Below are 14867 nucleotides of genomic sequence, written 5' to 3'. Positions count from 1 at the left end.
CATTTTGACACACTTCTGGTGACGCACAAAACGTGGAAATAAAGGCACGAAACGGCACGAAACATTCAGTAGTCGATGCGAAAGGAAGGATCTCGAAATTCAATAGTGGCGGAGCAGTGGGTCATTTTCGTCCTACCTTCGAGGCCAATTTTGACCCTCTTCCAGTGACGCACAAATCTTCGAAATAGGCGCACGAAAGGTACGCGATGTGAAAATAATGTCCTGGAAATTCGATAGTGGCGGAACTCTTGGTCATTTTCGTCCCATCTTGCAAGCCCATTTTGACCCACTTCCGATGACGCACAAAACGTGGAAATAGGGGCACGAAAATTCACTAGTCGATGCGAAAGGAAGGATCTCGAAATTCGGTAGTGGCGGAGCAGTGTCATTATCGTCCTGCCTTCGAGGCCCATTTTGACCCTCTTCCATTGACGCACAAAACGTCGGATTAGGCGCACAAAAGGGTACATGATGTGAAATTAAAGACCTCGGAATTCGATAGTGGAACTCCTGGTCATTTTCGTCCCATCTTGGAAGCCCGTTTTGACTCATTTCCGGTGACGCACAAAACGTGGAAATAGGGGCACGAAACGACACGAAAATTCACTAGTCGATACGAAAGGAAGGACCTCGAAATTCGGTAGTGGCGAAGCAGTAGGTCATTTTCGTCCCACCTTCGAGGCCCATTTTGACCCTCTTCCTGTGACGCACGAAAGGTCGAAATAGAGGCACAATAGGGTACGCGATGTGAAATTAACGACCTCGAAATTCGATAGGGGCGGAACTCTTGGTCATTTTCGTCCCATCATGGAAGCCCATTTTGACCCATTTCCGGTGACGCACAAAACGTGGAAATAGGGGTACGAAACGACACGAAAATTCACTAGTCGATACGAAAGGAAGGACCTCAAAATTCGGTAGTGACGAAGCAGTAGGTCATTTTCGTCCCACCTTCGAGGCCCATTTTGGACCTTTTCCAGTGACGAACAAAAGGTCGAAATAGGGGCACAAAAGGGTACGCGATGTGAAATTAACGACCTTGAAATTCGATAGGGGCGGAACTCTTGGTCATTTTTGTCCCATCTGGGAAGCCCATTTTGACCCACTTCCCGTGACGCACAAAACGTGAAAATACTCGCTCAAAACGGCAAGAAACTGGCACTAAGCGGTGCGAAAGAAGCGACCTCCAAATTCGTTGGTGACGGAACAGTGATTCATTTTCGTCCCACCTTGGGGACTCATTTTAACCCACTTCCCATGACGCACAAAACGTGGAAGTAGACGCACAAAACGGCACAAAACGATGTGAAGGAAACGACCTCAAAATTCATTGGTGGCGGAACAGTAATAACTTGTTCCACCATATTGGTAGGCCCATTTTGACCCACTTCCGGTGGCGCATAAAATGTGGTAATAGGCTCACAAAGCGACACCAAACACGCACAAAAGATGCAAAACAAAGTACCTCGAAATTCGTTGGTGGCGGAACAAGTTAATGACGCCATGAGCACCAATATAAGTATATACTGTAGTTCTTACCATCAAGGCTGAGAACTGCACGGTCTATTTTTTTAGCCCAAGTAGAAGCTCAACCGGGATAGTGATGTCAACCGGCTCGGCTCGGTTCAACTGAGCGAACAGCTTGAGCTGGCTTGGTTGGGATGACCCATGAACTGGGCTCAATTGAGCCAATGGCTTGAGCCGGCTCGGTAGGGACGAGTCATCGACTCGGCTCGATTGGAGCCAATGGCTCGAACCAGCTGCGATGAAACGAGTCCATAGGCTGGGTTCGAGTCAGCTCAACTGAGCCGATGGCTCGAAACGGCTCGGTTGGGGTAAGCAATCAGCTCGGTTCGGTTCAGCTCGTGTGAGCCACCGGCTCGAGTTGGCTCGGTTGGATGAACTGTTGGCTCGGCTCACTTCTCTGTTCGGCTCGATAAGTTAATGAGCTGTGAGAGAGCCGCTTGAGTCGTTAACAACCCTAAACCCGGGTCGAGCAGTTTTGAACATGTTTGGCTGAAGTCCTATAACTTTTAACAATTTTTGGCTCGAGCCCGAATACTTGCTCCTCCTGAACTCAAACCTAGAACCTCGTGACCCATGTCCTTGCCTCCTGAAAATTTCTTGACGACCGAGATCGACAGTCTACTAATTTTTAGTATTCAGATACAAACCGCCTATATTCCATGTTTATACACGGTGTTATAATAATAATAATTAGTTATAGTAGTAGTAGTAGTAGTAGTAGTAGTAGTAGTATCATGGATAATTATATTGTCTATGTAGGATACTTGAAGAGAGTAGTACTTGGAACTACACAAAGGATTTAGCTCAAATTGGCTCGTTTTGGCTCGACTTGACTGGACACTCGATCCGAATTGAATCGAATTGGGGGAAATTTTTCAAGCCGAGTTCTCGAGTCGAGCTCAAAGATGTCTGCTTCGAGTAGAGTCAAGTTTTAAAGAAAACTCGCTCGAATTCGCTCGCGCCCATCCCTATTGTATGCATGACGGACATATAGAGTTCTTTCGAGGGGGATAGAACCATAAACATAATATATTTAAAAGAAAATGCTTAGTTTCACGGCTTTCTTCCCAGGGGGCAAAGGGATAGTAGTTATCCAGCATTTCTTATAAGTATCTTATTTGAAATATGTAAAACAGTAACAAATGGACAACACAATATACACGTATCTTCTTATCTTCAGTTTTAATTGCTGATTTCAATTGCAATTAACAATTACAAGTTTCAATTGTCAATTGCAATTAACAATTAAATGTTTCAATTGCACTCTTTGCGGTTGACAATTAACAATTAAAAGTTTCAATTGACTGGTGACCAATTAACAATTAACAATTGACAAAAATTTAATTGCAAATATTATGATTGAATTAAATTGCAATTGAAATTAATTGTCAATTACAAATTGAAATCAATTGCAATTGAAATCAATTGCAATTAATTTTCAGAGCAATTACTTTCAATTGATTGATCAATTGCGATTGATTTCAATTGATTTTGCCCAACACTGACACGCATGGCCCTGTACAAATTCCCAATACAAATTGGGCTGCGAAGAACTTTGCATTTGAATCAATTTTATCCGAGTCCCGAGAGGACACTTCGAGTATGTACCCTGTACGACGCAAAAGAAATGGAATGTGGAATGGCGGAAATTTTATAAGAAGCAACTGTGTAATTTATAACAGTTTACCAAACCTTGGTAGGGGTCATCAAATCTAAGAAGCTCAAGTAGGTAGGTAATGTAGCCAACCCTTTCAAAGTTTTAATTGGAAACCCAATCGGAAAACGACCATTAAGAAGATCTATGAGCAGGAAAGAAGACAAAATTAACATGGATCTTGCAGAAATAAGGATACGAAGTAGTAACTGGATCAAGTTGGTTAAGGACGAAAATCAGTGGAGAGCTTTCGTGAAGGCGGCATTGAACCTCCGGAATCCCTAGGCTGCACGTTAGTAACGTTCATTGACGTCTGGGAGGTAAACAGTGATGCTAGAGACATCTATTAGCGTGAATGTTTATTATTACGAATTACTTTAGCGCAACCACATATTAATTCCTCCCCCAAGTCTTTTCTTTCCTGTTAATTGCTACCAAGATGCAATGTTCTTGGTAGCGCAGTTAGTGGAAACTGATTGCCATATTGTGACATATTGTAGAAATTATCCTGACAGACAAACTGAAACATTCTGAGTTTGTAATATATATTAAGATTATCTAAATGGTTTTGTGTAAATTTGAATATTAGCGTTCATAAAGACTGACAAATGTAGTTTTATAAAGTGGATGATTTTCATTTTGCCCATTTGCTTTCTGAACCAAAATTACAATCTCTATGGCAAATCTGTATAACATTCGAGAATTGACTGACATGAAGATAGATATCTTTCGCATGATAAGTAGGATTTCACATTACTAAATATATTATTTTGAATAACGAAATTATATATTATAAAATCTAACTTTCGCAAAGCATGAGACACAATTAGATTTTAAGAAAAATGAAAGCTTTAAGATTGCAGTCCATTCAAGCTAAAACTAAAATATTCCTCCATTTAGATTAATGTGTAGAAAGAAAATGTTGTAAAGATATTCAACGAAGGTAGCAAGTGCCTACAAAGAACCAATTCTTACGTATTTCTTTTCTATGTATTTCATCTTCCAATATCCATAGATTTGCCTAAGAACTAAAATTATGCTTTGAGTTGTTTTGGTTTTTAATTTTATTAATATAAGATTTTCTGGATTTAGTGAAACCAATATTTGTTGGTCTGTAAAATATTTAATATCACTGTTATTTGTCTGCAGTTAATATCAACCGTAGGACATAATTTCATACAGAATTTTTATCTTTCATTTCAAGCAAGTAGATGGGTATGTGGATAGAAAAAGTTGACAAAGAAACAATCATTCAGTTCCTGTTCTGAAAGGAATGTACAGGTGAAAACACCCTTGAAGAAAGGTGTATTCAGTGGTCATTTATGCATAGCTCTGACTTAACATTGTCCGATGTCTAAGTATTTTCTCAGTTTAGGAATATCCTTCGTAACTGACAGTTGGCTGGTATAACACGTCTGAAAGAGGCTTTTACATGTTGATTAAGATAATATGACAAAGAGTATTTTTCTAACTTGCATCACAGGCCTCGCTTAAATAGTGAACCAAATATCTCGAGTTTAATGTATATGATTGTAAATAACGTTGTTATACAGGAAAATTACAAGGATCTATGTGTGTACTTTAACTATTTCCCTCCTGTTAATAAAAGTATAGTTATTTTTATATGATCAATTATAATAGCCAATACAGTTTGTATATTCCTGTTTGTACCATGGAGCAATACCATTGATACGCAACTTTTCGTTAAATGTCTAGTGTCGAGACTGATAGCAAAAGCAGAAACATAACACAAAATAATCCTAACTAAATGTTACCATTTCTCTTATGAATAAAGCCGTGGTTGCTGATCTCTAAGAACCCTTTATGGACATATTTGTTGGTCCTGTCAGGTTTTGTGGTTATTGTCTGATGAACACCAGAAATGGAAATCAACTTTACATCTTTAATTTGGAGGGGAAATAACCAGGTTTTTGATGTGGGAAACTTGTTTCTTGGACGAAAACAGCGAAATGGGAATCGCCTTCGAATAGAGTACGTTGTCATGTACGGGGAACAGGTCGTGAACTGCAAGAACTTCTTGACCCATACGTCTAAGTACCATCAACTAGCTTTATATTATGTCTTTGTAAATTGCTGCACTGTTGGTGTGTTCCCCTAATATGAATTCTTTGTAAATCACAACCCCTCAGTCCGACTTTTACCGATTCCACCTGAAAGAAATACGTCACTCCTATTGCTCTTCAGTCAGCTTGTGTATGTGTGTGTATGTGCGTGTGCGTGTAGCACAAGTTAGACAAAAAGTTTTGTTTCTCTGGAGATCCCGCTCTGTTTTCACATTCATGACAATACACGACAAAACGTCTCGCTTCACACATTATAACTTACACACTCACTGCAGCGAAATGACGAGCTTCTTACAGCACATTCGCCAGATGTTACACTAACTAATTCGCATTTACTGCAGATTCAGATTTCACCATGGTTCGCGTATTATTGTTGCCAGTGTCAGTTCTTAGTAGATGTACTTATAAATTAATATGTGAATATATCCGTCACGATATCATTTATAATTTCTGCTGATATATCAACACTTGAAGTGAAATTATTAAGAAACATAAGCATGATTTACAAAAGCAAACTTTCAAACATCGTGCATGAATGTGAAGCTCTCATTTGTTTTCACTTGTCAGGCATAAAAATCGTTGTAGAGTGAATGAATATGAACTTTAATATTTCTTCATTTAATTTTGTATAAATTGCATAAATAAAATATGGTAAATGTTTACATGAAACTTAGTGGAATATTTCCATAATTGACGACCTGAATTGCATAACATCCCAAATCGACTCTTTTTCTTCGTATTTTGCGCTTTTTTTATGCTAGCGTCTTTGTTTTAAGGGTTTACTTGCATAATACGTAAGTCCAAATCAAAACCTTTGTTTTAAAAACATACAAAACAATTTCAGCTAAACAGAATAGCATGCCAAGAATAATCTTCTTGTCTTTACTCCGGTGGACTTGGGATGTTCTACAATTCAGGTTTTCAATTATATTTTAAAAATATAAATTGTGTACCCCCTGTCTTTTATCCGTATCTAATACCCAGTCCACTTCTTACAAAGCTTCCCAGTGGGGCCTTAAAGTTCGCATGCGGTACTGCTCCAGACCCTAGAAAATATAATAAACCTTTTTAAAAATAAGTTATTATTCAAAACAGAAATAAGAAGAAAGGGGCTGCAAAAACATGAAATTGTAAAGTATTCTTTTCATTCTTATTCTAATGATAATAATAAACATAAAATAAGATCTACAAGCAGCTGAAAGAAATGGAATTGGAAAACTTACCATTTCCCAATAAATATCTGTTTCCGAGGGGAAAAAAATAATTAGATACTCGCTTAGTTGTATAAATCCTATGGGACTAACATCGCAATACATGCTGAATAAACAAAGGAAAGAAATCATCTTGAAATCCTGTTAAAATAAATGATCTCAGAAGAAAAAATACAATATAGGCTACCAATTCGTAAGAGGAAGCTTTAAAAGATGACATCAGAAAAAATAAATGAAGACCCTTCAAATCAAATTAAAGTAAATAATTTAATTGGTTCGTGCATTGAGCATACAAGATCAAATGCAATCATCAATATGACCTCAGGTCTAGTAAGTAGTAAAATGAAGACCTTTTTCTGAACCGGAAGACCATCATCTTCACGTAGCGACTTGGCAAAACGAAAACTTTATTCCATATTCTAGAAGACTGACATACTTATCAATAAGCATCAGAAAACCGCCGACAACACATTTCAAGGAAGAACAAAGCTGGCTTATCATGAAGGACATTGTTGAACATTCAGATACGCTAAAGACACAGCACCGTAAATTTTCAGTGAATTATTTGGACCAAATTAGAAATGTTTTGTACCATCTGACACCAAAAGCAATACCACATCAAGTTGTGGCTTTAATCTCTTTAGTTTACTTTAGAATTCCGAAATTAATTATCCCATTACTGTTAGCCAAGTGATTTATTATTTCTCATAAATAAGTTGTTTACATTTCGTTACGTATTACCATATTCAATTTGCGTAATGCTTAATGCGAAATGCGGAATGTCTATAATCGTGATAGGAAGTACCTCATACAAAGCAAGTTTAGAGAGGAACAGGCACTCTCATTATACCACCTCTTTATGTGTTCTGTAAAAAATGACTACCATAACATTAATCTTACTTGATAAAAGGTTTAATGTCATCGGTTGTAAGCAGGTAGTAGCTTGTGTCCTGGAAATTTGTTGCCAAAACTTGTAGAAAAATGTCACTTCTAATAGATTGTTACCTTTATTATTAACAGACGTCTTAATTGTATAAGTATTACCATATCCCTACGTAAAATACTGTATTTAGCTCATAAAGAGAAAATACAATCGTGGTGGAATAATTAAGAATAGGAATAATAGGTGTATATACTATGGTCAGGAATAATAATGCTCCTGACCATAGTGTATACACTTATATATTAAAACTAAAATACGCTGGTTATGTCAAGTTGTCGAAACCGTTACACTATATTTTAGTTTTAATAAAGAAGTGCATTACTCTGGTCAGAAATGTTAATTATTCCTTTAGTGAGTTCCAGAGTTATGATGGATACAGTTACAATCGTAATATCGTAAATATGCATTATTTTGAATAAATGTTTTCTGTTATCTTGAGACCTAGAACCATTGTTTGGGTGTTATCTTAGGTATTGAAGAATCATTTTACCCGTATGTGATGGTCATAGATGATACTATGTACAGACTAGTGTCTCCTTTTCATATCTATAACTAAAGTAATTTCTGTACTTTCTAACTCTGATACAAATCAAGAAAAAACAAAATATGCATTTTGCTCTATAGATTGTAATGGTCGTAAAAATGAAGTTATGAAACAATAAAGATTCAAGAAACGTGAACATTTACCGTTGGAGAACTCTGTAGGAGCGCACGATTATGTAAGAGTGCGCAGCGTTGTTTTGACTGTAGCCAATGCTGAAACTTAAGAAGTCCAGAAACATAAGCATTTGTATATGGAGCAAGTGTTGATCGTTCCCTTGTGTTTTGCCTTATTTGTTGTTGTCTACTAAGTACAAGAAATTCTTAAGTCGTTTTCACTTTATTATTTTCACAACGACAATTAGAGTCTGTTATAATTATTTGATTATTTAGCAACTGCCAATGTTATTTAACTATTTTCAAGGCAAAACCTAGAAACTTTTAATCAAATTATCTTTGTACTTGATGAGGGCATTAACCATAATCATGTTACAAAAACACTAATGTGCTTATGTGTTCTCAGGCAAATAACACTGTTGTAGGATAAGTTGTGCACACTTAGAAGCATATTCCTTCTAAAAATACGTAAATGCACTTATGTAACAATATTTAAATATTTTTATAATTTCAACTCATTAGTTTTGTTCTCCTGTTCAAGTAAATCTTGAAACACCCATCCCATAATTTCATGTTTCCACCAATTCTATTGTGTTTAAACAGGTTCTGAAGCTAAGTGGATGAAGAAGGTATCTACGGATTTTGAAGCTAACATGTTGCACGTCCTCAACTTCAAGAGGCAATATTATTTATTTGTTCAGTGCTGCTATCTAGTGAGGTTTGCTCTCAAGCAAACAGTTACATCTTGTTTGTAGCAACAGATGCTTCGACCAGTGTGTTTATTATTGCCTTCTTATGTCTCCAATATAATCGATTTATAATGAGCAAACTATGATTTTCTCGAGTCGAATTAGAATTAGTAAGGAACACTAATGTCTAATAAAATTTATTAAATCATAGTTCATACTGTATGATATTTTTAACTATATGAAGTGTAAAGGTACATCTTTCAGGCATCTCGTGTAAAATATTACAATAGTTTATATTATCAATCATAAAAGTTAATCGTTTCAGGTCCAACCTGGCGTTCCTGTATCGGAAGTTTGCTGATGTACAGACGAAATATGTCGTATTTTAATGTTGCATGAGACAAAAATTTCGCAATATAGTTCTTTGTAAACTTCATTTTACAGTTGTAATTGTAAGTTGACAATGAAGTATATCTAGTGTGTTGTAATCTATCGAAAGAAAAGCAAATATCTTGTTTCTAGGTTATTTGTACATCTTCTAGTACATGTTACTAGCAGGCGAAATGTAGACGCAATACGTAAGATAACATCTTACGACTTTATCGTCGTTAGTTTTCCTCTATGATTTTCCTTATGGAAATTAATGTATACATTTTTTACAAATCCTCAAACACATGTGCGAAATTAATGAGAAATATTGACGGGTGTATATTTAAAAAGAACTGTACAGAAATATCAAAAATGTTATACGACAGTATTTTCAACTTCATGGAAACGTATTTTGACGATCTGTGTCTACATTTAAACGGTTTAGTGAAAAACACATCTAGTTTGTCTATTTAAGTAAGCATCCCTAACACATGACTTCTGTAAAGATTAAAAGCCAACATCTTAAATGAATTGGTACTTTCTATTTGTGGAAGTTATAGACACTTAAATCAGTAAATAGGCTTTTTACTACTATTAACGCATCATTCTAAGTGATCGTTTACTGCCGGGACGTATTTTTTAACAATGAAACAATCTTCAGGTCTGAAAATGAAATATTTGCTAGTCCTTCAAGGGATTAGAAACAGCGATCAGTCAGAGTGAAGTACAATTTCTGGATTAAAAAGAAGTTACCAGGAGTCAAATCAGACGAGTTGGCTGGTTGGTGTATAACCGTCTATTTTGTTCCACCAAAAACCTCCTAATGAGCAGCAAAGATTGGCTAGGAAGACTGTCATGGTCCATTATCCATGTCCCATTTTCCAAGTTTCCTATTTTTTTCTTTCCGAAAACCTTCTACAAATGTTTTAGGGAGCAATTAGAGGGAAAATCCGTACATATTAGCTACATGCGACTTTCATCGAGCTAGTTCTTCCATTGCAGGAGGACTTCATTTTCTGGTGGTGCAGACGTTTTGTATTGAGCATCAGCCTAGATCGAGCATACGTAGCACTTATCTTCCGTAGAGATTTTCAGGATGCTGTTTCATACTCTATTATTTTCCCCTTATGTTTATTTCCAGACAGAAGAAGAATCTACATCATACACAATAATGGGAACTTGTGCATAATGAAGATCCAGTTAAATTTTGCTCCTTTGTAATTACTAGATTGAAAATCAGCTATTATCTCACTACCTCTCTGTGTATTTCTAATATACAACACCACAAAATTCAATGAAACAAGTAACATTTTAGTGGGTTTTACGTTCCTTTTTGCCTCTTAGCAAGCATTTCCATTTAATTGGAATAAGTATACATTTGTTTCAACTCATAGTCATAGACGGAAATGCCCCCTTTGCGATTCAGAAGTACTGGTTCCAGAGTTTTTAGTTTTTCTTGAACAAGATTCAACTGCTGACAGTACACCGTTGCATTGATACTCTGACCAACTGGTAGCAGTGCCCGATGCACGATGTCGCGAGTAGTAAATCAAACACACAGGAGGACCTCCTTCTGATGCAATGCTGGTTTTTGCTGCTTTAGAACCGATTCATGGGATGCTAACCAATGATGACTGCGCCGTGGGACTTCGAACAGGACCCACTTTCCATCACAGGTCAACATCCTGTCCAGACGCCGCAATATCTTCGAAGGCGTCAGTCTTCTGTGAGACTGGTCACCTGATGCTCTGGGCCTTCACTTGGATACACTTGGTCTTGAGAACTATCTTACGCTCTCTTAACAGCGTCTGGGCCTTGATAGCTTCTTACTACAAACTTTTGATTCAATTTCCAACTTGAGATTTTCTAAAACTATCTTGGCTACCCAAGGCCATGAGAAAAACCTATACTTTTCTACTGACTGAATATGAACCCTCAGAATTTCTACCACTTTCTTGGCTGCATCTGGGTCAAGAGATATACCATACATCCACCTTGTATTTGCAACTTGCCCTGAGTTTTTCTTGAACATGTCCTTTGATTGTGTCTGGGTCTTGGAACTTCTGTACCAAATTATAAGACTTAATTGGACTTGAAATTAATTGGACTGTGTTTGAAATTGCATTATTACTGTATCATACTGAAATTTTATAATAAACTGGTTGCGGGAGAAAATCCGATTAGGTCTACTATAATCTGTCTCTATTAACTTGCTTTCTGCAGAAGTTTACATGGTAGTCATGTATAAGTCAATCTGATTTATACATCCTCTCTACCACGGTACGCTAATTTTATTAATTGGAAATGGGACATTTTTGTCATGTGGTTTTGTTAGAGTTCCTTTTCACTATTTCAGAAATTAAAAATTAAATGAATTCTTAGGCAGAAAATTATATCACGAACGAGATTAGGGGAAACGCATGAATAACATATAGAGAAAATGACAGAATCAGAAAATACACATTGGTGTAAATTATCTTACAACATATCACATTTGACAAGATATTGTCGCAGAAACAACGAAGGACTAGGCTTTTAAGCTTTTTGAGCATTTGACCCTTCTCCAAACGTAGACTTTAGACAAAACAAGAAAATGTATCTGCAGGATTTCACCCTTGATTCAGTACATCATTTGAAATAAACGTATCAAGTAGCATACATTTGACTATGAGAAAATGAAGGAAAATTTGATATCCTTGAGTCGACCAAATTAAAGGCGTATAAAGCAGAACGAATTGGAAAAATTTTAAATTAAACAGGTGAGAAACGATCCAATGAACTCAAACGTACTTTGTAAACTTAGACCTACACATCATGCCAAGCCACAAGCACTGGAGCACATATCCATATTTTAACTCTCGAACTGAAAAGAAATTTGCTACAGAAGATTGCCTTGGAATCTTTTGAAAGGGTTCACACCTTTCAAAGTAACCTTCATTTTCTTGAAGTGGCTTAGGATGTCATTAAGAAAGTGGTTTAAGTAGAATTATTACAAGAAACTTATTCTTTATCTTTCAGCCTTCAAGTGCTTTACAATTACCAAAAAACGATCATCATAATTCTATCGCCTTTAATTCTACATCATTCAAGCACACATAGCACCTAGGCACACACACTTCTAACATGTTCAATAACCTACAACGTTCTCAAACCTTGAATGTATACCAAAATTATCAACAATTGAAATTTAGACAAACTTTAGAGGATGCTTCTCAAAATCAAGCTACTACCTGCCTTTTCCACCAAGCATGGGCTCTTCAACCTACCAACCTTCTCCCACTAAAATCAAAATCTATCTTGTAAATAATTACTGATCCTACAGAGAATTCCAAAATTTCCAACCTTATGGCAAAATTATATTTTCTGCTATTTCTGCACTATTGTTTTTTTCTTTCTTCAGATAGTAATAAACAACCAAAAAAAGGAAGAAACATTTTACATACCCACATTTATGCAGATGATAAGACCTTGATACTAGGACAACGAATATTCTGAACAGTATTCTCTAATACTATAAGTCATTCTCTTACGCTAAAAAAAAAACTACCATTTTCATATACACAGGTAGATTTTCAGGAGGAGGTAACATTTCAAGAAAGATTGAAACAAGTGACTGAATTTTTAGACATTAACATCTACAATGAGAATACAAAATTGATAGAATGCAAGACAATTGCTGTACGTAATGTATGTGTAAGAACAGAAACGTCTTTGCCTATTCTGCAGATGTTATAGGATATTTTAGGGGATACGCATGTGAAGTACCAATCAACAAAGTGGCCACATTCAATGACCACTCTCCATTAATCCTCCTAACAAAGCAGAGAGTAAAGCAGACTCAATAGTTTCTACACACAAAGATAATGGTAGAAACAAGTGAGAGCTCATACTCTTTTCCGTTACTTTCAATCAACAAACCTAATTCCTTAAATTTTCGAATTATTCTAAATCTTCAAAAATGCAACTCGTGTACGAAATATTTTAGTATTCCATCTCTAACTACAGAGGACGTCCTACATATGCTGAAATGAAAACCTGTAATTTCAACTATCAACGTTCCACAACCCTATTTCTAAAAGTTACCATTTGCATCACTTTCGAGGTCAATCACACAAGAAAATTATACCGATTTTTGTTCTGTAACGAGACACTCTACTTCGGAACATTGTCAATGAAAATTCGATTTTTTTTGGAAAATTACCACAGAGAATAACTACCTTTCAAGATGAACTTACAATTTGATCAAAGATTGGAAACAACAAATTTTATATTTAAAACTTTTAATTGAACATTCTAGAAAAATTGACTTACCCAAAGAAGAGCTAACTCAAAGAAGATACGTCTGTTTTTAAAATAATTTGATGTACTATGGTTTGGCGTGGCAGAGGAACACATCATCATAAATAACTCCAAAGATTGCCAACAATATTCGAAATTTTAAAAAAGCTACAAAACGTACCTTGAAAATGTTCCTTGATCTCTGCCTGTATCTACAAAATCAGATAAAAGATTTCACAGCTAAAATAGAGGTATTTCATTTATTTTAAACATTGTAAACTCAAACACACGATGAATGTTTCGATACTTTAAGAGAAGACATTTCCAAGTTACTACCTGATTAACATTTTGGCAGTACTCTCGAAATCACAGCTTACGTTTATATTGTTTTTAGTACAAGTTCGCGAACTATTAGCTGGTTAAGACCCCAAAACAAGAATAGAGACAAAAGTTTCTTACCTAAGTCAGATTGAGCAACTCAGAACTACGAGTATCTACATATGAAAAAAACTATATGCATCAACATTTTACGCAAATTTAACTACTTCCTACTAAATCAAAAATTTAAAGTATTTATCGATACGAAATGCTTAACGTTATTCAACACGCAACCAGATAAAGTAAGAAAAGTTACACTATACAATATAATTTTGCTCGACTACTATTTTGACGTTTGTCACGTCGATGAGAAGTACCATCAACTGTCATACGCCGTCTAAACTAAAGAAGGCGATCAAAATGAAAAAAGAAGACAATTATAATGAGGCGAAGGACGCGCATGCACTTCCTTCCAATTCACGATAAGATTCTATTTTCCAAATAGAACAGGGTACATCACTTACAAATTTGGTGGAAGGGCAGCTAGAAGACAACTCATATGCGATATTATTTCAATATTACAAAGCAACAAACCAAGAAAATCATCTACATTATGTTCCGCAATTTTTTGGGCTTAAAGAAAAGTTAACACATCCACAAACATTCAGAGTTAGGATTTGTTTATCTACTATACATACCTAAAATCTTAGAGGACCAGTTGTTCGAACTAATTCGTACACATCCAAAAGCCCCACGCTTTGAATTTCCTAAGACTTATGAAACTGTCTTTAAGAAATATTATATATCACACACTATATCACTTCTGGCCTTTAAAATTATGACATGTATACACTATCAAAAACTGAAAAGACTCTACAAGAACCACAGGCTGAATTGTTACACCATTTCAGTTCATTATTGACTATAAATAGCAATTTGACGCTTTAGAACCATTCCCAATAGAAAAAGGGAAAACAAAACACATTTTAATTACCAAAAAATAGCTACTAGGAGCATCATAATGTCGGGCACAGAGATCATCACAGTCGACATATTCAAAAAATTTCTTCTCAAAGACAATATGTTATGTTATTGAGCATTTCGTCTTATTAAATTAGATTACACCAATTAGACTAG

General features: G+C 35.9%; 1 protein-coding gene across 9 annotated transcripts in view; it reads right to left on the bottom strand.

Annotated features, from left to right (window-relative positions):
- Positions 1–14867, bottom strand: part of LOC145683720 (uncharacterized) — a 425859-nt gene that overhangs the window by 18028 nt on the left and 392964 nt on the right. For all 9 annotated transcript variants that reach the window (XM_081755184.1, XM_081755185.1, XM_081755190.1 and 6 more), the window contains one exon: positions 6219–6311. In XM_081755184.1, coding sequence (XP_081611310.1) covers positions 6229–6311 — 83 coding nt within the window. In that variant the 3' untranslated portion in view covers positions 6219–6228. The remainder of the gene's footprint in view (positions 1–6218; positions 6312–14867) is intronic.

This window comes from Thermobia domestica, chromosome 4, assembly GCF_964235325.1.
Source record: "Thermobia domestica chromosome 4, izTheDome1.hap1.1, whole genome shotgun sequence".
NCBI classification, from domain to species: Eukaryota; Metazoa; Arthropoda; class Insecta; order Zygentoma; family Lepismatidae; genus Thermobia; species Thermobia domestica.
Note: the sequence above shows the minus strand (reverse complement) of the source record. Positions and strands in the feature narration are given on the sequence as shown.